This window comes from Botrytis cinerea, chromosome 16, assembly GCF_000143535.2.
Source record: "Botrytis cinerea B05.10 chromosome 16, complete sequence".
Classification (NCBI taxonomy): Eukaryota; Fungi; Ascomycota; class Leotiomycetes; order Helotiales; family Sclerotiniaceae; genus Botrytis; species Botrytis cinerea.
Genome location: NC_037325.1, coordinates 408,102 through 432,368, shown reverse-complemented (window position 1 = coordinate 432,368; position 24,267 = coordinate 408,102). Strand labels below are relative to the sequence as shown.

Below are 24,267 nucleotides of genomic sequence, written 5' to 3'. Positions count from 1 at the left end.
GATAACCTTGCTGGCACATTGATCTTTATTCACGATGATAGTTTCCCGTCTGCTTACCTACCGACCAGCTATTGAACTAGATCTTTTGGGGAAAGGGGCATTCCTGGTGGCTAGGACCTGCATATGGCTGGCACAAGATCAACAACTTCAGCCTTCTTCAACAACAGCTTCACCCACTTGATTGCTTTGGCAGGTGGGCTGGTGGCAGTTCCAGCTCAAGGGCCAGCGACTCTTGAAGATCATTCTCCATTGTTGCGTGATAGGAAAAGCTTGCATTGGTCAGTTTAGTCAGTCGTCTTCGTCATCTTCCGCGAGGCCGACTGCACCGATTACACTTTTTTGGGTCAATGCATTGATTTCTCAACGCCCGCCTCAATTAAGGATAAAAATAGAAATGGCTTTAGGAAGATTTTCACAGCTTTCCAGCCAACTTTTAATTTTTGGGACATGCAACGATCCTCGCTCTCTCACCAACCTCAAACGTCAGTATAAACGATTTTGACTTGAGCAAGCATCACCCAGTGTGACATCCCATACCATCCTCAAACCGGGACTTTGCCATCGTTTCATGCAGATCTAGAAGTATTGATTGGAAGTTCTCCTTTCTAATTCTTACTCAAATACGGATGAGGTCCACTTTTCCAAGACTCGTAATGTTGTTGGCTTACGACAATCTCAAGAGAATTGATTGAAAGAGGCAACGAGGCGCAGTAGAATGAGCCGAGTCGTAACGCATACCGTAGTTTTCATATATGGGTAATCTATTAACTTTGATCAAAAGTTCTCCATACTTTTGAAGCCTCTTTCTTTCTTTCCAGAATTATTTATTTTTGGCTGTTTGAATTTTCTCATATATCTGTCGGTGAACACTTGCGGTGTTTTGTTTGTCATATTTCTTCAGAAGCAACACGTTTCAGAGCCTTACCACTCTTTCGAACGAAGGAATTTATCTCATTCTCGCGGAAATCCTTTACTCCATTAAATATGCGGTCATTTACATTTGCCGCAGCGGCAATTCTTTCTTTGGTTAGCTCTTCGCAGGCCTTTCCTCAAAATGGTGGAGGAGGGTACGGAGGATATGGGGGTCAAGAATCATCATCGTCGATATCTGTTGCAGTTGCAACATCAGCTACATCATCAGCCAGTTCCGTATCAATCGCCGAAGCAGCAGTGTCAACAAGCACAACTGCCTGCAATAACTCACCAGAACTATGCAGTCGAAACTATAACAACATAACACATATGGGTGCCCACGACAGTGCATTCCTTCGAGACTCAACGACCGGGTTTTCGACAGCAGGGAATCAGTTCTACAACGCTACTGTTGCTCTATCCGCCGGTATTAGATTGCTTCAAGCACAAGTCCACAACTCAAATGGAACTTTAGAACTATGTCACACATCTTGTTTACTCCTCGATGGTGGTAGTCTTGAGTCGTTCCTTAAGGAAATTAAAACATGGATGGATGCCAATACTAACGAAGTCGTCACTCTGCTCCTTGTTAACTCCGACGACGAATCGGCTGCCACCTATGGATCAGTCTTCTCATCTTCCGGTATCGATACTTACGGCTATACTCCTACTTCTACCACCGCACCAATTGCTACGTGGCCAACGCTTCAAACCCTCATCACTGCCAATACAAGATTAATTACTTTCATCGCAAGTATTGACTATGATTCCACATATCCATATCTCCTTCCAGAATTTACATACGTGTTCGAAACCTACTTTGGGGTTCTTTCTCTGGACGCCTTCAATTGTACTCTCCAACGCCCTACCAGTGTTGATTCTGCCTCCGCCGCCGTCTCATCTAATTACATGGGTCTCATCAACCATTTCGCCGACACAGCCCAATCATTTGGTATCACTGTCCCAGATGTAGGCAACATCACTACCACAAACTCTGCCGCTACCGACACAACGGGTGCATTGGGAACTCAAGCAGAGCAGTGTAAGAGCGAGTGGGGCATCAAACCAACTTTTATCCTGGTAGATTTCTTCAACGTAGGACCTAGTATCGATACCGCCGATATCATGAATGGAATTTATGGAGCAACTACCGGAAGGACAAACGTTAGTACGAGCGTTTTAACCGCCAGTAGTAGTGATTCTAGTAGCGATTCTAGTAGTGGTGCTGGTTCTCTGGGTTTGGGGATGTGGAAGAATTGGGAATGGATGTGGGCTATGATTGGAGTGGTCGCAGTGGGCAACTTGGTCTGGTTGTAGACGATGTGGAGGGAATGCTCTTCTCATTCTTCATCGGGGGATATCTTTTGTTTACGGAACTATGATTGAAGATTTGCTTTTACATTTACATAGCGATGGCGTTTCCGGAAATTGGGCTTTGGAGATAGAATTGCCACGAGATGGCACTGGTTTCGGGAAAAGACCCATCTAGATAGACTTCACGTCACTTCAATTGAAGATATGAGCCATTGAGTCGCACGTCTGTATGTACACTCTGGCAAGAATTAAATTTATTTCACAAATATTTTTGATATCCATATAAACTCAAGTGTTTAATTGACTTATATTCACTCAAGATATCTATTCGTCCCACCTGCACATCAAATATCCAGCCTCTTATCCGTATCTTTTTCGGATTTCCTCAGAATAGTTCGTTCCAGAATGGTGGACGCCCAACCAATCATTGATCTCTAATGCGATCCACTTAAAACTGGCTATGTGAAATACGAACTTCACTTCATGCATGCTCTACAATTGACATCACGATATCTAGCTTCCCATCTTCGTTGACTTCATTTTTTTTTTTTAATTTCCAATAGATCAATCAAAATCCTGCTATTATAGCCAGGTTTTGACTGACTGCCCTCCACGGATCTACGGATTTAACAACAATGACTGGCGTGCAATTGGACATCTAACTTGCCGATACGCTTACGGTTAGATATCATTCATTGAAGCTAAGAAACACTCCCCCCATTCTCTCGGTGTTCAAATCGACCTGGATATTCTAGGAGATATGCGGATTATCATACGAGGAAGTTGAATCCTCAATATTACTAGATAGCAATCATAAGCAATCTATGAGTCATTTTATAATGTCTATAAGTAGTCAAGGTAGATAAAGAACGATAGCATATAGTTAAGTCTCGGATTCTTCTTCAATTGCTTGTCTTGCTCTCTTCCTTCTTTCCATATACCCATCCATAGTGCACCATGGCCATACCACCCATTATCCCCTCCTCCCCTTCCCCCAAATTCTCAAAAGTCGACCTCATTCCTTGGGACCCAGACTCTCCATCTCATGTCGAGAGGCTATTCAATCAACGAGTAGCATGTACCTGGAACTCAGAATACGTAGAATCGTGGCGCGAAAAACAGAGACAGGGCGCTATTACTCTTCAATGGATCGTATGTATCTCTTTGTCCCAAATATCCCACAGTTCTAACATACTCCACAGGTCCTACCAATTACCTCCATTTCTCGCGATGACCTTCACAAACTCCACACCACGCATTACCCTTTGGAATCAGAACCATTGATTGATTCCGCAACAACGTTCAACGCACAACCTCGTACCCCTCCCTCACCACCCCACTCTTTCTTCCCCATCGGCCACATAGCCCTCGAAGTCCAACCGTCATCCCCCACCTCCTCTCCCTCATCCACCTACAAAATATCCGGCCTCTATATTTCCGGCGCCTTGCGCAGCTTAGGTCTAGGTCGCGCAACCATGGATACAATGGAAACACTTGCTTCTTCGGCCCCGATTTCTGCGCAAAAATTAATACTAGAAGTTATAGCGAATGAATATCCAGGGAAGGAAGAACGGAATGTGGCACTGAAAGTAAAGAAGCAGCCGGTGGAGAGACAGGATTGGTATGCTAGGAGAGGATATAGGATTGTGGGGATGAAGGATGGGATGTGGCCCGAAAAAGATGATGAGGGGAGGGTGTGGACGGCTAGATGTTTGTTTATGGAGAGGGTTGTGGGGTAGATGGGAGAGGGGGAGATTTGGGGATGGAGAGGATAGTATCGGGCACAGAGAGATTTGAAATAGGGGATGCGGCCGATACGGATGAAAGAGACGAATATAGAAAAGGAGACGAGCGAATACTGCCGCAAGATGCGGCACGCACGCGACTCGCTAAATTCTTGTATGTATGATCTCGTATCCAATCATATGTCATGACCCAAAGCTGTATTTTCTCTTTTGTTGCATATCTGAGATTCTGTCGCGGTGGAAGATGAGCAATTGTATTACAGCTTTGATTTAGTTTTGTTGCATATCTAACAATTTCCCGCGGCGGGGCATCAACTACATCTGGCATTTTCGTCCCATCTCACTCTTTCCGTCGTGATATCTGTTGGCCCCTGAGGTTGCCGTGGCGGGACTTCTAAATTACGGTATATTGTATATTTGGATCTCCCGCGGTGGAACCAGGTTACCTCATTTCTTGACCTTTTGCTGCATATCTAAGTCTCCCACCGTGGAATTCATGATGTTTCGCAGTCTTTTCAACGCGTTCCCTCTGATCCCGTGGTGGAATCAAGGCCCGTTTAGATCGAGATCTCTAAGGCTACTAGCTTTCCGTCGTAGCAACTTAGATTGGAACTAGGATTGAGTGTGATCCGCCGCGGTGGGAAGTGCGTTAGGTTTGGACTTTTGTTGCATACCTAACACTTTTCCGTGGCGGAGTGGGGCGAAGGGTTGTTATTGTATATTCTCTTTCTCGGTCTTTTCTTCACGGTGGAACATCTAGAAGAGTTAGTTTTGTTGCATATCTGATATCCGTCCATGGCGGTACGTGTACTTGTGGAATCTTATTGGATATATATATATATATATAAATCTTCAAATATAGATCTTCAATCGTTCGTCACATATTTGAGATATTGCTACGACGGCAAAGACCAATTATATATTTATATAGTCTCAAGTTTCTACGATGGCGAACCTGTTACTTCAGATGTATAGATTACTGCGCACCGATCTGCAACTCTCTGTGGTGGGGTGTGGACTCTTGCTGGACCTTTGTTGCGTGTCTAATTCGATTTCGTTCGATTCCATGGTGGGATATCGACCGTTGTGAGATCCTTGTTGCATATCTGATTCGATTCCACGACGGAATTGGAAAGGACTTCAATATCAACCCTAGCTAGACCCTGGATAGACGGTTTGTGAGATTGTTTTTTCGATTTTGGAGGTTTGGCTGTGTATCTCCATATGGTCATGGTGGAACTTGGGAACTTTTGACCTAGATTTAAATTTTGGATTTGGATTTGGATTTGTGTGGTATATATAGGAATCTCCAATATCCCATGGTGGAATATAGGATTTTGACAGGTATCCATTGCGCATCTCATTGTATCCATCCCGTGGTGGATTCGAATTGGAACTCATCAGATTCACATCTTTTTTCAGAAGAAAAGCAATATATGTTTTGGACGTGGCTGTACATCATCTAAAATTGCACCATGGCGGAACTGTCTAAGCCTAGACCGGTCTTGGGAATTCGACAATTTGTTGTAATCTTACATCTGAAGCTCTCTTATGGTGGGACATCATATGATATTTCTGTTATAGATATCTTTCTGCACCGTGGCGAGGCGAGACTGAAAAATTTCTGGACCCCAATAGATTAAGATCGAGACTTTGAAGTTCTGTCGTGTGTCTGACAGCTTGCCATGGTGGAATAGGAATGTGCTACTTTTGTTGCACATCTCAATATTGCCACGGTAGAACCGAAACCACTTAATTCCAATCTTGAATATGGGGGGGAGGGGGGGAGGGGGGAATTCTTATGGATTCATTATATTTAGATCTCTGTTGCACATCTACTTACGTCACTGCATATCATAGCATCATACTACTATTATGTAACTAGATATAGACAGACAGGCTCTATAGATCCAATACCGATTTGTTGCACATCTGAAATCCAGCGTGGCGGGATCCAAAGCTATCTATTATTTTAGTCTCTCGAGCTTTCGCCATATCTAGCAATCAACTCTTTTGTTGCACATCTGAAAACCCCCGTGGCGGGATCCAACCCTATTCTCAGCTATTAGCCCTTGCAATCCCTTGTATTCAACTCTTTTGTTGCATGTCTGAAAACCCCCGTGGCGGGATTCAACCACTGAGTTGGTTAGACCGTACCTTGCTACCCGGAATCTAGACCAAGGCGAAGCGAAACCTTCACAGTTCTATTGCTTGCTTATTTGAGACCCTGCCACGGTGTAATGAACACATATTGTAATAGTACTATAGTAAGTAATACATTGGGCTATCGTTGCGTTGCATATCTAGCTCTCGGCATCGTGTTATAAAAGCACCAAAATCTTAGCCTAGGTACCTAGTTTTTTTTTTAGTTGGTGCTGAGTTAAGATAGTGTTTGTTGTAGCGGTGAGTTGTTCTCGTGGCGCATGGAGCATAACCGATCGATAATCGTTAGCATGGTTTTTGTTGCATATCTTAATCTATGCCATGACAGAGCCCCATTTTTCTTGTTATATTTTCAGTGACTTGTTGCATATCGATGGATGTCGTGGCAATTACGAGGTTGGCTTGGAGATTGTGTTGCATGTCTGATCTGATATTACTTCCTATCATGGTGTGCAGATCGGGAGGCTTAATGTGAGGGGAGATTTACATGTCTCAGACGATTGGAACATTTCAAAGCTTCTAGTGCATACAGAATGTTCTTAGGGTATCCTTTTCATTAACCGTTTGAAGCATAGAAACACATCCCAATTTCCGAACTCCTCGCTAATTCATCCATCCTGGATATCCATCCATCCATCCAAAACCTTGAGCCAAATCTGAATGTGAGAATATGCTATGGAACATACTCTCTATCCAAAGTAACCCACAAAACTAAACCTGATAATGCAAAGCTTCAAGCTAGGTATAGAACGCCCTTCCAAATCATGCGATGCACCAAAATAACACTTTTCCAGCTCTTTCCTTCCCATTTGCGTAACTCCAGGCCGTTGCCCGTAAAATTCATAAATTCGTGGATTTCCCTCCTTTTTGCTCCCATGGTCTCCCTCTCCATCTCCCTTGATCTTCTCCCACCGCGATAAATAATTCACATGTCGGAAGATCAACAGAAACTTGTCAAACTCTCCGGATCCACCTGATCCAATTTTCCTCTTCGGCCCCCTAGAATTCGTAGATCACCACTGTTCATCCAGGGAGTGATTCCATTGCCGGGCGTGCCCCGACCGACCGTGTGATGTTTTTGAGGAGTGTTTGGGAAGATTAGGGTAGAGAGAATTTTGTAAGAGGGAGGGTGGGCGCTAAAAGGGTGTTAATGCTGATTTTGATGGAGGTGAAAGAGTAAAAATTTCGGGGAATTACCTTGAGGATGAAGTTGAGGACAATGGCTTTGAGGTTCCTACTTTATGTGTTGATGAGGAAGAAGATGACGGTGCAGATGAATATGAAGATGAGATTGTTGATTTCGCCATGGTATATTTGGTAATTTCAAGTAGGCTTTGTTTGTTTGTTCACTGAAGTATCTGAATTCAACACGAATGAGTAAACAAATACGAGAGAGTCGCTTCTAGATAAAAGAGTACTTGATAATAAGCAACGTTGGATTTTATTCAGGTGACGAATTGATTTGAGATATAAAAAGTAATAAGGATGCTGAGATCTGCTCTGAGGATGATATCACAATACAGTATCAAGAACTTTCAGGAGATACCAGAGTGTGTATATATGTATGTCATAATGCAGGAGTGCCATGTAACTTTATAGGTATTCCATTGGTTGCACAACCGGAACTAACCGTGCCTCTTTAGGTGGCAAATCTTGCCCTGAAAGGATGAATCGGGCATAATAATGTCTTTGCATCTTATTAGTTTATTTACCTTCTGTTCTTTTCTCGGCCTGGACCACTTGGACTTGGGTGATGTGAGGATGCCTTGTAGAATTCAGGGGCTAACGCCAACATTCCCAACAGAACATGCGAGGACATTTCAGCTACACGTTGTGAAATGTTCTTGACACGTGTATCGGTGTAATGATAAAACGAGCGTGCTATCATTGGCATGGCAGTCATATTCCGAAGGGCATGGTTTAGTGAAGAGTGCCTGTGATGCTCAGTGTGACTAGAGAACGATTCTTAGCAAGAGAATAAGGAGCGAAAAGCGAGCGAATGCAATCCTTGTTACGTAATGTGCTGATGAAACGCTGTGGATGTGACCAACACTCCTCATTTCTGTTTAGAAATTGAAACACTCGTTGATCATGGGAATATGTATACCAAATCTTTGATTTTGATGGCTGGCTATGGCATTGGGTAGTCACACATAAGGCGTCCGCGTCCTTCCTGTAGGTCCTTGCTGTACCTTTAGCAGCCCCACCTTTATTTACCCTTAATCGCCCTTCGTGCATACACCGACACCAACACATGGAGTATTGTCGTATCAAAGTATATTCTAGAAAGATCGTCAAACTCTAAGGCAAAACCAGCCAATAGTCGAGTGCACTGCCAATACCGAGAAATACCGACCACGATACCATCAATCGATTCTTCCGCGCCCGATTTGTTTCCCCCAGTACTCTGATGGGCATGTGTTCCGATCTTGTTGGGCAAGCACGTAATTGGTACCACATCTCCAGTCATCCTCTCCGTATTTCCTCTTGTAGTCGCATCGTCTCATGCTACTGATACGGAGTGCACATGAAACTACCTAGCAAAAGCATTCTAGCATTCGAAGTCGCGAAAACACAACTCCAACTGTAACATGTGATGAGAACGTGGCATGAATCAATTCATTTTCCCGTTACCATCCGGTACGCAACTCCATAAACCCCATAGCCTCAATGTACGGGATATGGATGCGGGACAGCGGAGGGGGAAATCACGTTCCAGAAGCCGTGGTTCTGTCGTCGTACATTATCTTACCCCACGCGGGGAATATGGGTCCGTTAGAGCGTTATATGTCTAATCTTATTATGTCTGGGTGTCGTGTGCAGGCTGATTCCATTATAGTCATGATTTTCGTGATCGGAGGATATGAACATGGAAGAAGATATGACGGGGAAGATCGGGACGGGTTCCCAAGCTTTCTTGAACGATACTTTTGGGCTCCGAGGTTTTTGTAAAATGGGGTTGATCGTAGTTGCGCATGTGATATATGGAGAAAACAGAGGGGAGAGACGTAAGTTTGAGATCATACGATGTGCTACTCTCACGTCTCTGCTGCATTGCATTCGTACTTGAAGCGCACGCCATTTGGTGGTCTCGAGAATTTGGATTAACCTCATTGAGACTATTACTCGCATCGACGCACATGTCAATTTCCGGGGGTGGAAGGGGGGGCACTGATTACTTATTTCGGTGTGTTCATTGCAGCTCACGAACAAGACATAATGCATCAACTTCTCCATTCTCAGCCTCATTCCCATGTTCCTCCATCTCCAATCCTCGTGAATCACAAATAATATCCCTCGAGGGGATGTAATTTGTACTCTGTCTTTTCCAACCCAACCCAACCCAACCCAATCCAATATACATCCATCCATACCCAAGGCTATATTCCAATCGTACCATTCATCATACATTCGCATCAACATTAGCATCATAAATTCCTGATGCAAAAAGCACAGCCCAAACCCATCGATCCCTATTTGTACATCCCTATCCCATTTCCCAACCGTTTCAAAGCCCATATACATATAACACTAACGTTATGATACAAACCCTCTCCTTTCCCACCATCCCATAACTCCATATATCAGACCCATCTTATGAACTAGTCCCTCTACATTCCCCTTTCACATAATTATAATCGAACGCCTGTAAAAGTCCCACCAAATGCAACACCAGAGCCAACACAACCAGTAGATGAAATATCTGATGCGAATTACCCAATAGATCAAAGCTACCTGGAATCCACGATTCTGGCCATCGTTTCTATTTACCCATTAGTTTTCTCAACTTCCAGTTTCAAGACAGGGAAGGTGAAAACATACAGCAAAACAAACGACCCCGACCAAAAGCAGTAATGCTTCTGCGAAATAATACGGCATACCCGATTGTTCCATGGCCTTGTTCCATCCAGACTGTGCTATTGTATGAACGAAAGGAATAAGAACCGAAACAGCTGTTGCACAGAAAGCTACTACACGGAAAGAACGCCATCGATGACCTTGAAAAGTTGGTAGGAGGAGAAAAACTAATGCCGTGCTCGACATTGTTAAAATCTATACATTTCATAAGTATACAGAAATGAAAAAGAGAGAGGTAGCTTACCATTCCACAATAAGCATATTGTAAAGTTTGTTGACAGAAGAAAGACATATATACAGCTGAAATAAAGCATCCAATTATGAGAAAGACAATTCCCACATAATCGAGTTTTAACCACAAATCGTGACCCTTTTGAGAATGTGAAATGAGAGAGTGAAAAATTGACGAGATGCCTAGACATATCGTTGCGCAGAGAATGAAAAATGAGAAGACGATATAATCTTTGATCGTAGCATTAGGGTAACGTGTATTGAGATAATACATAATGATGCCTTCAAGAATAATGAATAAGATACAAGGAATGAAATGAGACCATATATTGAAAGTTTCATTATGGATTTGGAAACAGGAGTATAAACAAGTGGAAGTAGAATGTGATATTTGTCGATATCCGGAGTGAATGTGAGGATTATCCTGACTCCATTCTGGAAGTTTATCAAAGTTTATAAGATCTTTTTTTCCCTGTGGTGTCGATGGAGGGACAGATGAGGGATATTTGAATTTTTGATACACTGGACTTGGTGGGGGCGTGGCGTCGAACAGGAATGTTCGTTGCAGAACGGGATAGGGAATGGCAATTCCAATTCCAGATACAGGAGTGAAAGCATTATCGATAATTGTTGGGGAATCCGTCCTGCCATGGCCAACGGTAGAGTATGAAAGATGTGAAAACCTGGACTCAGTATAGACCATGATATCACACTATGACAATGCTCCAGCCGGAAATCAAATGGGTAAAAGAAGATCAAAAGTTGAAACATCCATTCAAGTAAGGCATGGATAAGAAGAGCATCAGCTCAATCAAAGGATGTAACAGAGAAAAAAGCATTAAATATATTCTAGAAATTGACCGAGTCTTTCTAAATATCACTCACCAACTTGGGTTAACCCTCCATGAAGATCAACTAAGCGCTTCACTGCGGTTTGGCGCACACTTAAAAGTTCATAGCCAATAATAGAGTAAATAGAGTGGGATATCTCGCCGACAAACAGAAATATTATAGGCGCAGCAGTGTATGCACGTCAGACTTGGCGTATATCTCTGAAATAAAGTTGAAGAACCATAACAAACGACAGGCTAAATAACTCATGCAGAATTCTGAAGAAGGACGGACCGTAGGCTTACGAACGATAAATTGTGAACTTTATGTGGCTTGATTACCAATTCCAAGGAAGAACTACTTTGAGGCTATGATCACAGTAATGTATAATGGTTACATTTGCAAAACGATAGTTTGGAGGAGAAAATAGATTCACTACATTTGGTGAGGTTTGCTCGTATTAATGGATCGATGAAATCAAGGTCGAGGGCCAACAAGTGACCATGAATGCAACCACGATAAGAATGCTTTGATTCCGCATAGATCTGGCATACATTGTAAAAGAACGTGGAATTCTTGCTAACATAGAAATGATTAGATACATATCTGGATTGGGTTCATGCCCACCGGGAGTGCTCGTAAATCCAACGAGATAAATGGGCAGCCTATTTGCTTGCATGATCTGCAAGACGGGAAGGAAGGCATTCGCGAAAGGATTCAATTCTCGATCCTTGGTTTTTCAGGATTGTTGAGCGCTCCTTGAAGTGCGTTACAAGAATAGTGATGGCTGGAAATGGCTTTTCGTGGTATAAAAGGGTGCGAGGAAGAAAGACGATGAAGGGATAGTTCACTGGTTTTGCCGAGATTCTGTCGGATTAATATATGTCCAGGTCCGATAATCTCTAAATTTAGCTCTACCCGGCCGGTACTTCAGCCATTCCAGCACTGCCACAACACAACTCTGCAACTCTCAAGATATTGTGCTTTCTTGCACCATATACCGGTATTTGTTTTGTTAGATTTCCCTCAGACTCCTGTCATCACAAAACGATCTTTGGCTATGCGGTCTTCATGACCGTCGATGTTATACATTTACATCATGTTATTAAGGCTAGGCATAACCTTCCTTACACAATTCAAGCCGGTATATATTGTGAGAGCCTTGTCGGTACAGCAATAAGTCTTTCTCGAGGCGTACTTTTCAAAGCAATATCTTTCATTCTCCCTGTATAGAGAGATTCATCGTTGGTCATTGTACGCTCGAACAACGGATACGAATAGACGATTTTCATTATCCAGGTTATTGCTAAGGTTCGCAATAACTTTGACTAATAGCCCGATCATTTGAGACACTCGACTTCCTTTGGCACGCGAAAATTTCCACAAAAAGATATCGATTTGTCGATAGGTTCAGAGTCCTTTATGCTTGGGATATCCAAGTGGGCTCTGGTATATTGAGTACTGTATGTAGTTGTGATATCGACTTGAGATTCAGCTAAATGCTCGCCCAAACCGGTAACCATGAAATTTGTTTGACGACATAGAAAATCCTCGGATTCTGGCTGAACAATGAACGAGGATACCTCCAGCCAGCATAGCAACGACGTTGTCGATCGCGAATATATCATCCTAACACGATCACAACTATCTGATACCACATTGCCACAATCTGGTTGGCCGCCTTACCTTTTACGTGAAATTGAGGTATTACTCATACGCTAGACGGCCCGGACCACCAGTACCATCGTGAAAGTGGAACAGAAACAGGAACCAGTGGGAACACAGCAAGACTCATAATGAGGAAGAATGAGGAATCTACATGTTGTACTGAAGCTCTCTGCAACTTGAGGTTCTAATTAACAATTCCTGTAAAGCATCCCGTGTTCCAACGGTAATTAGGTTCTTTGAGAAGGTCAATGTATGTTAGGCATCTCATGAAACGAGAATATACAATTGCCCTATATCAAGTTGAACAATTCAATACTCATCTTTTGAGAATTTCAGATGAATTGATGCCACCATCATGACTGCAGTATTTGCTCGTAATTCTACCTACCACTGGCCATGGCTGGATGTCATTGAGAGATTCGGGGCCATTAATGATACCCCACGTAAACCTACGGCTGAGCGATATGGCGGAGATCCTAGGCACTTATCCACTAATCTGCTTCGCCAGACCAGCTTGAACCAATCATATATCACTAAATCTACCTAGGGCTACTAGTTGCATACAAAGAGCCTCCACATTCACGTATGTACCGATAATGAAAACGTTCATCCTTTGCCTAGACAACACGGTGAGTCAAAGTATCTAATGCGGGAAGGACAAGAAACTGGATAGGCAATGCATTGCTATCTCTAACGAATGGGAAAAGGCTGGTGTGGTTCTCATCTGCGGGCTGACTGCTGCGGCGAGTGCTGCCTGTGTGAACACCACCTGTACTCCACAAATGCCACCAAACCTCCACCAAATTTGCTATCTCCTCATCTGCTTCAACCGTCCAATTTTTTATATTTATATGCTTCCAAGTATTCAGTTCATTCTGATCTTCATACCATTCTCCATCCCTTCCCATCCTCCTCGGTTTTCTTCTTTCTTCTCTGCATTACCTGATCACATACTTCTCACCTCTTCACAATATCCTCAATCATGCATGCCAACGAGGTACCAAGTAAAGATGGCGAGAAATACGTAGTCGTCAAGGTCGAGAAGGATGCTACCACTTCTACCCAAGCATCAAGCGATGCTGGCAAGGACGAGGACATCAAATGCCCAGAAATCTTGTACAAAGTCCAGTATAAGGATGTAGGTGGTGAAATCAAAGGAACAAAAGAGTTGGCAGCACCATATAAGTTGAAGAAGACCACGTATGTTAATACCATTGTTCGTTCTCCAATCAGATGCTAACGTTTTCAAGATATCGTGATTCGGAAATACCTATTCTAGAAGTCCTATATAGTGTTACGATTTGGTTCCCCACTATTTATGGAAAGAAAAAGGGCAAGAAGGACAAAGATGATGATAATGTGGTGTCATCAGAGATGAAAGATGAAAATGACTTCGACGAACGATCCATGGAAGAGAAAGAACTCATTATTCATTCTCCACATATCATGAAAGCCTTGAGATCTATTGTCGAATACTATCCTGGTCAATCTTTACTCGGAGACACCATCTCAATCAAGGAACCTTACGGAATTCTTGTTCATTACCGAAAGGAACTTCAAGAATACAAAGAGAATTGTGATGATGCGGAAGCCAGTCACCACATCAGCGTTCTCCAGAAGTATCTTGAGGATAACTTTGAAGAGAAGCTAAAGTTGGAGGATGACCGACATGCTAGAGCTAATCCAGTAGTAACGTTTGAAATGTTATGGATGTTGTTCAAGCCAGGAATGGATGTCTACGCTCAATTCGACGAACAACGCGCCGGTTTCGTTCTCCAAGGGTGTGAAAACTCTACAGAGAACACTAGACCAGGACAGCCATCACCTCTCAAAGTCAAGATGTGGTATCTAGATTTTGATGGCCGATTTGTTGGACGTCGATCTCATGAGGTCACCATCGCACCATTTGAAGGCGAGCGCGAAATCACATCTTTGAAGGTTATTCCTGCCCACTACATCGACAACAATCCTGCACTCTCTCCACGAAAACAGCTCGAAGATCGGGGTGAGAAATTCTATAGTATGTTGATGGGTAAACAAATGGATTACAGAGGTTTCAGTATGCCCGTTGAGCAAAAGCCAAAACGTTTCCACGAGGGTCGTGTTGTGGTTGATCAAAGTGCTTTCTACACATATGCCGATTGGCAGGAAACACAAAAACACCCAGCTCCAGTCCTCGGTATCGACGATGACGATTCTGGTATTCTTGCAGATTTACACTATAACTGCAATTGTACAGATTGTAATTCAAAGCGACTAGCTGCATCGGCCAATACACGCTGGGGCAGGTACGAAAATATCGAACCTCGCGAAACCCCCTCCCTTGCCGAGACCGACGCAAATGGAATTGTTTCCCGACACAAGTACTTCCTCTGCCCTCGTCGTATCATGGGCTTCGATCTCAAGTCTAAGAAATGGCAAGCTCTCGACGTCGATTGCTGTCAATCTCCCAAATTCTACACTTCGGCTATCGAGAATTTAGTTCTACCAAACGAAAAGCAAGAAATGATCAAAGCCCTCGTTCACAAATACACTTCCTCCAAGAAAGCTGGTAGGAGCGAAACCACCTGGTCAGCAGATCCTATCCCCAACAAAGGAGAAGGACAAATCTTCTTGTTGCACGGTCCTCCTGGTGCGGGTAAAACCTACACCGCAGAGTGTGTAGCCGAATTCACATCAAGACCTCTCCTATCACTCACCTGCGGTGATATCGGAACCGATGAATTCCGCGTGGAAGAATCCCTCAGCAAATGGTTCAAATTAGCCGAAATCTGGGGTGCCGTCATGTTAATCGACGAAGCCGATGTGTATCTCGAACGTCGTGAGGTTTCCGAACTCACACGTAACGGACTCGTATCTGTCTTCTTAAGAGCCATGGAATACTACAGAGGTATTCTCTTCCTCACTACAAATCGTGTAGGACACTTTGATCCGGCTTTCTTCTCTCGTATTCACGTGTATATTGGATACCGCCCTCTAGACAGCGAAGGCCGTAAGAGAATCTGGCTTCAATTTTTCACAAAGTTAGGATTAGAACGTGGACATGAGATCACCATCAAGAGCGCTGCGAAACGCTACATTCTCTCAGATGATGTACTCAAAGACATCGAATGGAATGGTCGTGAGATCCGCAATGCGTTCCAGACCGCAGTTGCACTGGCTGAATATGAAGCCGAGACAAAGAAGGGCGGGAACGAGGACGGAAAATTGGAAGTGGAACTGAGACGCGATCATTTTGAGAAGGTGGTGGAGATGAGTGATAACTTTAAGAAGTATTTGGCGACTGTGGGAAGTGAGGAGGTGGCTGGACAGAGCGAGATGACGAAGGCGAAGATTAATGGCGATAGAGGTGATGATGCACTTTTGTAGTCAAGGAAATTGAGGCGTTTAAGTGTTTTCTATCAGGTATACCAGCGTTCATTACAATCTAAAATGGATTGAATTTATCAAATTTATCGAAGTTTTCAAATCATGTGAATGATCATGTAAGATTTCCAAATCACATAAACTATCAACTCATCTGAAAATTGGACCTCGAATTCACGTCTAACTAAATATTCAATTGAAATTCTTAAATCTTTGACCCTATCAATATGCAAAAACAAGCTCCTTATTCTATTCATTGAAGCGTATTCAATATCAGATACATCACATCTTGCCCTAATGATATATAAAAGAAGTATTTTATTTGGAAGGGCCCACCCGCAAACTGTGCCATACTCGGAACGCCTACCAACGAATATCAAGCAAGCCCTCTAACAAAATTGCCAATTCCTTGTTAGTGCTATATCAAAAGCGTCTTTTGATATAAAAACAAGAATTGCGAAGCGTTTGAATTCTCTCTGCGTATGAAAAAAAAAAAAGTTAACTCAATTTTTCAGAACAACTACTGCTTTCGCAAGTATCACTGGTTCTACGTCTATCTTCCTGGAAGGTTCCGCGGACCGTTTACGTGTGAAATTTTTATACTGGATCGTTGCTCGCGAGACTGGATCTGTATCCTTTACCGCCTCTTCGGTAAGTGCTTGAATGGCAACATGCAAGCAGTGTTCGACAACACGGTCTTCTCTAGTCGGGCTTTTTGTAGGCGCCTCGATCATCTCGACATCCATGGTTTGTGGATTGAATATAGTGCCGGATACATAGTTCACCAGCTCATACCGCTCGGGAGTAAGCACCGCGTGTGCTTTTATCTCGAGGGCGTGTCTGAATAAGACGATGAGTTGTTGACGCCGTGCTTTCCAGACGCTTTCCTCCTCTCCCCAGGTCTCGAAAACATTTTCCTCGGATTCCTCTGTGTTCTTGGAGAATAGTGGGGCTATGGTTTGTGACAATGAATCTGCTAGATCCTCGGCCTCTTTGTCCATCAACATTTGAAATCGTGGACGGTGAATCAATGTATGATGGGATGCTAGTTCCAGGTTTCTTAAAGCTAGAGCACCATCTGTAACACAGATAGGTAGTTAGAAATGAAGAGTTTAGCTCTGGTTTATGCCAGTATTTACACACCTTGAGTTGCTATGATATCTCTGTATGTCGTGAGCAAGCTCAGACTCTTGGGATTCTGATCGAAATTCGGAAAGTTGGATTCGAAGACCCAAGTGCAGACAGCGGCTTCGAGCAAAGTTTCAATAATAGAGTATGGAGGACGGTTTGATGTCAAGGCTGCAATCTGTTCTTTACTTACACGCGTGTGGTCAGCCAACCCGAACCCAAACGAAAATAGCGCACTCAAATCAACTGAGATATCGGAATCAGGTATTTTGAGAATGGCATCATCGTCGTAATCACCAAGTATATTCTTCATAAGGCGTCTCATAATCGGAATCTTTTTTTCAATCTGCATATCATTTCGAGATTGGGTATGTCTTCCCGCCAATTTGGTGAACGTTCCAATTCTTCTACAGTTATCTTTCGCTGCTTTTAGATGTTCGATTTCTTGATGTAGATTGGAGACTAGAAGCCGGATGGAATCGTTGCCTTCCTGTTGCCTTTCCTCAACCAATCTGTACGAGTCTAGTTTAGTCTGAAGTGCATTGAACTTTTCGTCCTTCGCGTCGATTGTCTCTTGAAGCTTCAATATCTTTTCGTCCTTCTTGCGCAAAGCGGCTCTGTATATTCGCTCGTGTGTGGTGGGAGAAGTAACAAAGGCTGTCTGCGACTGATGAGATTTCTTTCTCAGCCCAAAAAGCGTGTATTCATGGAGCTCACTATCTTCTGACGAGGGTGGGGCTAAGATATCGACGCCCTTCTCATTTTCAGTAGATGGATCGACTTCGTTACCAGTGAATTCTAATTGCTCTTTTGGGGCGCGATCAGTTTCATCTCCAAGGATTTGAATTAATCGTTTTTCTTCCTCGTTAAACATATTCTGACTCTGTTCGTTGCGTAGAAGCTAAGAAGTTAGCGTTATTATTTTGTCCAGCATTGCTTTTTTGTACTTACGTTTTTCTCGCTGTTTCGAGCTTTCTTTTGGGGGGTCTCTTCTTCGGATTGACTTTTGGTGGAGTTCCATTCTCGCTTCAATCTTTTTGCAATCTCGCGTGTTTGATGCCGCTGTGCTCTTGGTGTATGGCGATCACTCTCACTTATGCTGTACTCAGAAATGTGGCTTCGGCGTTCATTGGACACAAGAGTGGCACGAGATACATTTCTGTTAACAGTATCTACCAACGTCTTCTCTATAACGCTAATCTAGTGTAATCTTAGTAAAACTCTTGAAAGTGAAGACTCTACAAGAGATTGAAGACATACCGATTTCAATGTTTTTTCCCACTGCTCAACATTCAGATCCACAGTCCTCTGCTCATCTCCTGTGAGATAATTAAAGCATGCAGAACCATGTATATATATGTCCGCCTTGCTTAGGGAATCGATCCTGCCAAACTCTCGCCAAATATATTCAAGCTTTCGGGTAATTTGATCCCAACTATAACTTTCATTCGAACCACTCGTAGAGCATAAGCGGCCAACGACGTTCTCTTCGTTGAATGGAAAAATATTTTTATGTTTTATGCAGAAGTCAAGCAATCCAAACAATGCACACTCGGACTCTGTATTCCAAGAAGCTTTTTTGGAAGCTGGTGCGGGTTGTCTCTTTTTTGCCATCGTGTGAGAGTTGGTCTATCGAATTTTCTTTAGTCAAGAATAAATCAAAATAGAGGTATGCAATGCCTAGAATGAGATCTAGAGATTCATAGTTAGCATAGCTCGGCTAGAAGAGTTGGGCTATAAGAGAAAGCCAAGTGTAATTAATCTGGAACTATCAATCGAACCAAATGCATGGCTATAAAATAGTGTTTTACCTACAGCTTGTGTCAAAATTTGAAATGGGAATGGAAGAGAAAACAAGCATGGAGATCCTCGATAGATATCGAAGAAACATCTCAACTCCAAAGACTTGATTGAAGTCTCGAGTAGAATATGCAACTCTGCTAGCTGCGAAAAAAGGGAGATAAGGTTCATTCGAGTTTCTCCCAAATTACTTCAACAAAATTTTGGCTATAATGAAGCTGCAAGGCTGACTTGCGTGGCTGAATAAATGTCGTTAATGTGCCTTGTATGTATGTAGTATCCTGCAGGGTTAATATGAACATGAAAGAGCATGCAGATCAGTTTGGTCACATCTTCTATTTAATATCTTTTTAATTATTTTGATAAATAAACCGATACGCATGCGCTTCCATCCATGAAGCTGCAAGGTTGACTTGCAGGCCCAGGAAATTAAAGGGTGCTATTTCACAGCTGCACAGCCTATGCTGCACAGCCGCATTGTAAAGCGCAACCAATCGTTTGAATATCCGGATGCGGTTCGTTCCGTTCCGCAAAACGTTTATAAAGTGCTTATTCTCGATCCTTTCGCGAGCTAATGAGCTATAGCCGTGAATGCCCTATTGATCACACTTTAGCCGAATAATTTCCTCATCGCTTTGCTCAGTATGGAGACGGACGATCCCAATTCTCAACTATTCTGGTCTGAACTTCGAGCTGGGTCGGATGCAGAAGGATTTGCCCCAAAAGAAAAACGTTTCATTGTCGCCATTGATTTCGGAACAACTTTTTCTTCTGTATCGTTTCTTGCATTACCGAGGGATGCTAAATCGAGCGACCTGTCAAATGCCTATATTTACTTGAATAAGATCCAGACTATTATCAACTATTCAGGAGAACCAATGCGTTCTGGATATCTGCCAAGGAGAAAAGAAGTACCTACTGAAATTTGGTACCCGAAGAAAGCGTATCTGGATCCGTTGCTTCTGAGGTCGAGAGCTAGACCGATCGATGTCATAAATATAGATGATTCTGACGACGAACAACAACAGAACAGAGGAGAAGACCTGAACGAAGATTTGGATATGGAACTCGATGAAGACGATGAAGAGGATAACGGTACTCTTTGGGGCTATCAGATCCAACGAAAACTAGAGTTTGCCGATTCAAATCGCAACCAAAATAGATGTATGGCAAGGTTCAAATTACTCCTGGATGAGAGCGATCTTACACAGAAAATTAGAGAAGATCTCGAACCTTACTGCCAAGAATTGAAAAGGGATAGGATTATCAAAGAGAAAGAAGATATTATTGCAGACTACCTTCATTACCTTTTTGTCCATACTAAAAATGAGCTTATCAAACACCATGAGTTCACGGAAACTAGCCCCGTAGAGTTTGTGCTCTGCGTACCTCCAATATGGACGCCAAAGGCTAGCAGAATAATGCAAAAGAATATGGAAAGAGCCATGCGCGAGTCTGGACTGGGAAGGGTGGAGAATGATAGTGTGGATAATTTATTTATCGTCTCCGAGCCCGAAGCTGCGGCAGCTTATATGCTTGCAAGCGAGAGTACTTCAGTGATAGTAAGTTGTATGTTCCTCGCCATTTTCAACATCGATAACATTTACATCCACAGACCGGAGAGACATTCGTTCTCATTGATGCTGGTGGTGGTACTGTCGATACCATAACCTACACCATTGGCGAAACTTACCCTCTGAAATTAAAGGCGGAGGGTGTCGAAGCTGGAGGTAAGTTTTGAGTTCATTCGAAATCTCTCCGAAATATACTGAGCAACGTAGGCGATCTCTGTGGCTCCAGCTATTTGAATGAGGCACTCCGGGAACATCTAAGTGCCAGACTTCGAGGCGAAGATTATCTTGAAGTCAATCGCTCCACAATTGAAGGCATTATAGATAAGTTGTTAGTCAAGTTTGAAAATGATGTGAAAAGAAACATCGATGTGGCGGCAGACAGCGTTCCAACTGTATGGATTGATATACCTGGTCTAAGAGCAAACAAAAACCCGGACAAGAGATTTCTCAACAATCGACTGAAGATGGGATGGTGAGTGATCGAGCAAACTGAGATAACAAGTTTTCCTGACACGCAATGCAGTGCTGACCTAAAGAAAATCTTCGACCCGCTTTTGGAGAGAGTTTCAGTCTTGATGAAAACCCAATTAGATGGCGCGAAAGAGAAAGGGTTAACCGTAAAGGTGTGTTATAGCTTATCTATGGTCGGAATTAAAGTAAGGCGAGAAATCTAATCCACTAGATAGAAAGTGATCCTCATTGGAGGCTTTGGGGAATCTCCTTCTCTTCGAACCTACCTAAAAAGACAACTCGCGGCAATACGCAACTACCATAACGATGAAATTAAACTAGTTTTCCCATTAGCTCCGTAGGCTCCCAAGAGTCATTATTTGGTTGTTTATAACTAACCATAGATACAGAAGCGAGACCACTGTTTCCTCGGGGGCAGTACTTCGGGCTTTGAATAAAAAAGGCGGCCCACAGCGTATCAGCCGCTCTAGCTATGGATTCTTGTGCACCGAAGAACATGAACCTGATGAATTCCCTGCTCATAGAGGGGTACGCCCATATTTTGAGCCTTTAGATGGCAGGAAATACCTGAAATATACCATCTACTGGCTCATCAACAAGGTCAGCATATATGTTTGCGACTGACCCGGGGAAATTAGACTATTTACTTACATTGTTCATAGGGCGAAGAGATTCCCACAGATAAAGAGTATTCCTTACAGGTATTTTATATATTTGACGCAAGAGAGGGCACACGATTTGAGTGCAAAGAGTACCTCTGTGTTTCCGACAATAAAATGGAATCTCACTACCGAAAAAACCATGAGAAAAACAAAGGTGCGTAAGGAAAGATGATTATTGAGTAGACGCAGAATCTAACAGGCTGGATGTTTAGGAGCAACAGTTATCGGTATCATTGAAACAGATATGACTTTTCTAAAGGAGCAAAATCTTATCCAACCAGTAGAGCCAGAGGAAGGCGTAAGAGCAAAGAGACACTACAAAGTTGAATATGAACTTGTTATGATAGTGAACGATCGCAACATGAGATGGGAAGCACGATATCCTGCTGGAGGGGAAGTACAGGGCAGAGGACAAATTTCTATTGCAGCAGCATTTGTCCCTGGCACGAAGTAATGTGGAAAATTGCCCGCAGAAATGATACCAAGAAATGGCATAATGAAAGTAACTATTGGCTTCTTAGTTATATGATATGGATTGGAATAATGATATGAATGAGGACAACGATGTGAATTAGGATGTTGACGTTAACGTTGATACCAAGTGATACTTTAGCGTGTGCACGTGACCTTAGAGACGTTTGGTCACATGATTTCGAAGGGTCTAGTCGGCCGTTTTCCAAATATGACTTCATTTTTCTGGACTTTCCCTTTTCATCCTAAATAGCCTTATCAAACTTCAAGTTTCTCACCTTTCTCATCTTCCTTTAACTTCCATTAACTTCCTTCAATTTCCTCCTCAAACTTTAACTTTCTCAATCTCTCAACCTCTCAACTTCCTCAACCTTCCAACTTCTCCAATCTCTCAACTTCCTCAACCTTTCAACTTCTCTAACCTTTCTCAACTTCTTCAACTTCCTCAATTTTCAAAACTCCACAATCAAATCTTCACAATACAAACCAATCAACATCACTCCAAGAGGTAATACCCCTTATTCCATTCAAGAAATGATTGATTCTTTTCTCGGTTGCCTTATTCCATTCAAAAGCTTATTGGTTCTTCTCTCTGCCGTCGTCGCGAAGCTGACGATCTTTAGATTTACAATTTGCAACAATCAAAACCTTGTGCGTGGCAATAGCCACAGGTATCTCCCCAAATCTATAAGGTATGGGATTCAAATGTGGTATACTGAATGGAATCAAACTAACATTGCGCAATTGGAAAGTCACTCCGCCATTATGGGTGATCATGATATAGACATATACGAACTTCCAGAGCGCTCAAAAAAGCTCTTAGAGCCTTCGCTACAACCTTTTTACTTCTTACAACTTCGATCTGTTATCCCATTCTCGCAGTGTGCCATCGCCATTGAATAGAATAGTAAGTTATCTTCCAAAATCTCCAAGGTGTGGGATTCAAATGTGGTATACTGAATGGAATCAAACTAACATTACGCAGTTGGAAAGTCACTCCGCCGTTATGGGTGATCACGATATAGACATATACGATCGATGTTTTGTGGTGGGCAGCGATTGCCCGTTGTGCTCCTACCCTCGAGCAAGCAGCTGGGTTTGGGGACCCAGATCAGCTCCCACCATACGCAACGGAAGGGCAACGCAACTTCATGAGAAGCCAATACTCTCTTGATCCTATGACCAGACTACAACAGACCGGGTTGGAACCTGTAAGATTGACAATACAATATCGCATGCACCCGGATATATCGGAGTCACCGTGCAAGCATATTTACACGAAAGCCAACCCTGCGACGGGAGAACGTGAACTGGTCTTGTTCAATCATGAGTCGACGAGAAATAGATCACAGAGAGCAAACGTGTTGAGATGGATGTCAACATACCTTGAAAGACCCATCGAGAGCACAAAGTCATCTATGTTCGTTGCTGTGGAGGACAGTATATGTCTACAACAAAAAATGGGTCTAAATGTTCCCATCATAATGTCGTCGTGGTGGCGGATACTGTTAAAAGGCTACTGGATAGTGGTCTCAATACAAAGGATCTAATGATCATATCGTTCTATAATGAGTCCGTTATGCTCATTAAGAGACTGCTAGCACTGCGAAAGATTAGTGTTGCGGTGGAGCTGGCATCGGTCGACAGTTCTCAGGGGAGAGAGAAATTGGTGGTTATAGTAGAGATTTCTACGACAGCCAACCGTGAGCTGCCGTTGGGGTTCTTGAGAAAAGTCAACAGACTTAATGCTGCGATGACTCGGGCTAGAGAAGGACGCATCGTGATTTCTCACAAGAGAGTTTGTCAAGACATAGTGTTCAACAAGATGGCGTCCGGAATATGGTTGCAGGATTTTGCCAGGACCCACATCGCAGATAAACAAACGAAGTTTATCACAGTGGGACGCAGATTACTGGAACATGAAACATTCTTTACTCCAGATCGTTATGAGATAGTTTCTAGGGTGAAGCCAGCACCAGGTGAAAAGGCAAAATGTGCATCAACAATATATAATACATTGCGGCGTTAAATTAGTTACATGTTTACCAATCCAAATAATTTGATAGTCTATTA

At 42.9% G+C, this 24,267-nt stretch overlaps 9 protein-coding genes across 14 annotated transcripts; 6 read left to right on the top strand and 3 right to left on the bottom strand.

Annotated features, from left to right (window-relative positions):
- The first annotated feature begins 754 nt into the window (after positions 1-754).
- Positions 755-2,490, top strand: BCIN_16g01050 (hypothetical protein). Its single transcript, XM_001551090.2, has one exon. The coding sequence runs from the start codon at positions 985-987 to the stop codon at positions 2,227-2,229; it is 1,245 nt and encodes a 414-aa protein (XP_001551140.1). The 5' UTR covers positions 755-984; the 3' UTR covers positions 2,230-2,490.
- A 268-nt stretch (positions 2,491-2,758) lies between these two features.
- Positions 2,759-4,287, top strand: BCIN_16g01040 (hypothetical protein). Its single transcript, XM_001551089.2, has 2 exons — positions 2,759-3,378; positions 3,429-4,287. Exons 1-2 carry the CDS (start codon positions 3,184-3,186, stop codon positions 3,963-3,965), a joined length of 732 nt encoding a protein of 243 aa, XP_001551139.1. The 5' UTR covers positions 2,759-3,183; the 3' UTR covers positions 3,966-4,287.
- A 1,560-nt stretch (positions 4,288-5,847) lies between these two features.
- On the bottom strand, positions 5,848-8,225 carry BCIN_16g01030 (hypothetical protein). The gene is made up of 2 exons (XM_024697863.1): positions 7,332-8,225; positions 5,848-7,270 (listed from the first exon to the last, which is right to left on the bottom strand). The coding sequence occupies exons 1-2, from the start codon at positions 7,439-7,441 to the stop codon at positions 7,075-7,077; spliced, it is 306 nt and encodes a 101-aa protein (XP_024553679.1). The 5' UTR covers positions 7,442-8,225; the 3' UTR covers positions 5,848-7,074.
- Positions 8,226-8,312: 87 nt separating this feature from the next.
- Positions 8,313-9,309, top strand: BCIN_16g01020 (hypothetical protein). 2 transcript variants are annotated; one of them, XM_024697861.1, is made up of 2 exons: positions 8,313-8,904; positions 8,974-9,309. In XM_024697861.1, exons 1-2 carry the CDS (start codon positions 8,805-8,807, stop codon positions 9,084-9,086), a joined length of 213 nt encoding a protein of 70 aa, XP_024553677.1. In that variant the 5' UTR covers positions 8,313-8,804; the 3' UTR covers positions 9,087-9,309. The 2 variants fall into 2 exon arrangements, with proteins under 2 accessions (XP_024553677.1, XP_024553678.1); XM_024697862.1 differs by having other exon boundaries at positions 8,313-9,309.
- A 45-nt stretch (positions 9,310-9,354) lies between these two features.
- On the bottom strand, positions 9,355-11,073 carry BCIN_16g01010 (hypothetical protein). Of its 4 annotated transcripts, XM_024697858.1 has the most exons (3): positions 10,237-11,073; positions 9,957-10,187; positions 9,355-9,897 (listed from the first exon to the last, which is right to left on the bottom strand). In XM_024697858.1, exons 1-3 carry the CDS (start codon positions 10,924-10,926, stop codon positions 9,730-9,732), a joined length of 1,089 nt encoding a protein of 362 aa, XP_024553675.1. In that variant the 5' UTR covers positions 10,927-11,073; the 3' UTR covers positions 9,355-9,729. The 4 variants fall into 4 exon arrangements, with proteins under 4 accessions (XP_024553675.1, XP_001551135.2, XP_024553676.1 ...); XM_001551085.2 differs by having other exon boundaries at positions 9,957-11,073; XM_024697859.1 differs by having other exon boundaries at positions 9,355-10,187.
- Positions 11,074-13,314: 2,241 nt separating this feature from the next.
- On the top strand, positions 13,315-16,241 carry CND8. The gene is made up of 2 exons (XM_024697857.1): positions 13,315-13,922; positions 13,973-16,241. The coding sequence occupies exons 1-2, from the start codon at positions 13,705-13,707 to the stop codon at positions 16,089-16,091; spliced, it is 2,337 nt and encodes a 778-aa protein (XP_024553673.1). The 5' UTR covers positions 13,315-13,704; the 3' UTR covers positions 16,092-16,241.
- Positions 16,242-16,316: 75 nt separating this feature from the next.
- BCIN_16g00990 (hypothetical protein) lies at positions 16,317-19,154 on the bottom strand. Its single transcript, XM_024697856.1, has 5 exons — positions 19,032-19,154; positions 18,477-18,908; positions 18,168-18,416; positions 17,232-18,117; positions 16,317-17,166 (listed from the first exon to the last, which is right to left on the bottom strand). The coding sequence occupies exons 2-5, from the start codon at positions 18,828-18,830 to the stop codon at positions 16,592-16,594; spliced, it is 2,064 nt and encodes a 687-aa protein (XP_024553672.1). The 5' UTR covers positions 18,831-18,908; positions 19,032-19,154; the 3' UTR covers positions 16,317-16,591.
- Positions 19,155-19,244: 90 nt separating this feature from the next.
- BCIN_16g00980 (hypothetical protein) lies at positions 19,245-22,282 on the top strand. Of its 2 annotated transcripts, XM_024697854.1 has the most exons (8): positions 19,245-20,578; positions 20,632-20,746; positions 20,798-21,062; positions 21,114-21,213; positions 21,277-21,398; positions 21,451-21,661; positions 21,724-21,877; positions 21,936-22,282. In XM_024697854.1, exons 1-8 carry the CDS (start codon positions 19,661-19,663, stop codon positions 22,175-22,177), a joined length of 2,127 nt encoding a protein of 708 aa, XP_024553671.1. In that variant the 5' UTR covers positions 19,245-19,660; the 3' UTR covers positions 22,178-22,282. The 2 variants fall into 2 exon arrangements, with proteins under 2 accessions (XP_024553671.1, XP_024553670.1); XM_024697855.1 differs by having other exon boundaries at positions 19,245-20,746.
- A 125-nt stretch (positions 22,283-22,407) lies between these two features.
- BCIN_16g00970 (hypothetical protein) lies at positions 22,408-24,267 on the top strand. The gene is made up of 4 exons (XM_024697853.1): positions 22,408-22,702; positions 22,818-22,886; positions 22,947-23,101; positions 23,180-24,267. The coding sequence occupies exon 4, from the start codon at positions 23,639-23,641 to the stop codon at positions 24,221-24,223; it is 585 nt and encodes a 194-aa protein (XP_024553669.1). The 5' UTR covers positions 22,408-22,702; positions 22,818-22,886; positions 22,947-23,101; positions 23,180-23,638; the 3' UTR covers positions 24,224-24,267.

Bases quoted from the DNA above. Each gene is read 5' to 3' on its own strand.
- BCIN_16g01050 (XM_001551090.2), top strand. From the start codon at position 985: ATGCGGTCATTTACATTTGCCGCAGCGGCAATTCTTTCTTTGGTTAGC.
- BCIN_16g01040 (XM_001551089.2), top strand. From the start codon at position 3,184: ATGGCCATACCACCCATTATCCCCTCCTCCCCTTCCCCCAAATTCTCA. The intron at 3,379-3,428 runs GTATGTATCTCT...CATACTCCACAG, and splicing joins CTATTACTCTTCAATGGATC to GTCCTACCAATTACCTCCAT.
- BCIN_16g01030 (XM_024697863.1), bottom strand. From the start codon at position 7,441: ATGGCGAAATCAACAATCTCATCTTCATATTCATCTGCACCGTCATCT. The intron at 7,271-7,331 runs GTAATTCCCCGA...ACACCCTTTTAG, and splicing joins TCCTCAACTTCATCCTCAAG to CGCCCACCCTCCCTCTTACA.
- BCIN_16g01020 (XM_024697862.1), top strand. From the start codon at position 8,805: ATGTACGGGATATGGATGCGGGACAGCGGAGGGGGAAATCACGTTCCA.
- BCIN_16g01010 (XM_024697858.1), bottom strand. From the start codon at position 10,926: ATGGTCTATACTGAGTCCAGGTTTTCACATCTTTCATACTCTACCGTT. The intron at 10,188-10,236 runs GTAAGCTACCTC...TGAAATGTATAG, and splicing joins AATATGCTTATTGTGGAATG to ATTTTAACAATGTCGAGCAC. The intron at 9,898-9,956 runs GTATGTTTTCAC...ATGGGTAAATAG, and splicing joins TCGGGGTCGTTTGTTTTGCT to AAACGATGGCCAGAATCGTG.
- CND8 (XM_024697857.1), top strand. From the start codon at position 13,705: ATGCATGCCAACGAGGTACCAAGTAAAGATGGCGAGAAATACGTAGTC. The intron at 13,923-13,972 runs GTATGTTAATAC...AACGTTTTCAAG, and splicing joins TATAAGTTGAAGAAGACCAC to ATATCGTGATTCGGAAATAC.
- BCIN_16g00990 (XM_024697856.1), bottom strand. From the start codon at position 18,830: ATGGCAAAAAAGAGACAACCCGCACCAGCTTCCAAAAAAGCTTCTTGG. The intron at 18,417-18,476 runs GTATGTCTTCAA...AGATTACACTAG, and splicing joins GGGAAAAAACATTGAAATCG to ATTAGCGTTATAGAGAAGAC. The intron at 18,118-18,167 runs GTAAGTACAAAA...CTAACTTCTTAG, and splicing joins CTCGAAACAGCGAGAAAAAC to CTTCTACGCAACGAACAGAG.
- BCIN_16g00980 (XM_024697854.1), top strand. From the start codon at position 19,661: ATGGAGACGGACGATCCCAATTCTCAACTATTCTGGTCTGAACTTCGA. The intron at 21,214-21,276 runs GTGTGTTATAGC...TCCACTAGATAG, and splicing joins AGAAAGGGTTAACCGTAAAG to AAAGTGATCCTCATTGGAGG. The intron at 21,662-21,723 runs GTCAGCATATAT...CATTGTTCATAG, and splicing joins TCTACTGGCTCATCAACAAG to GGCGAAGAGATTCCCACAGA.
- BCIN_16g00970 (XM_024697853.1), top strand. From the start codon at position 23,639: ATGTCTACAACAAAAAATGGGTCTAAATGTTCCCATCATAATGTCGTC.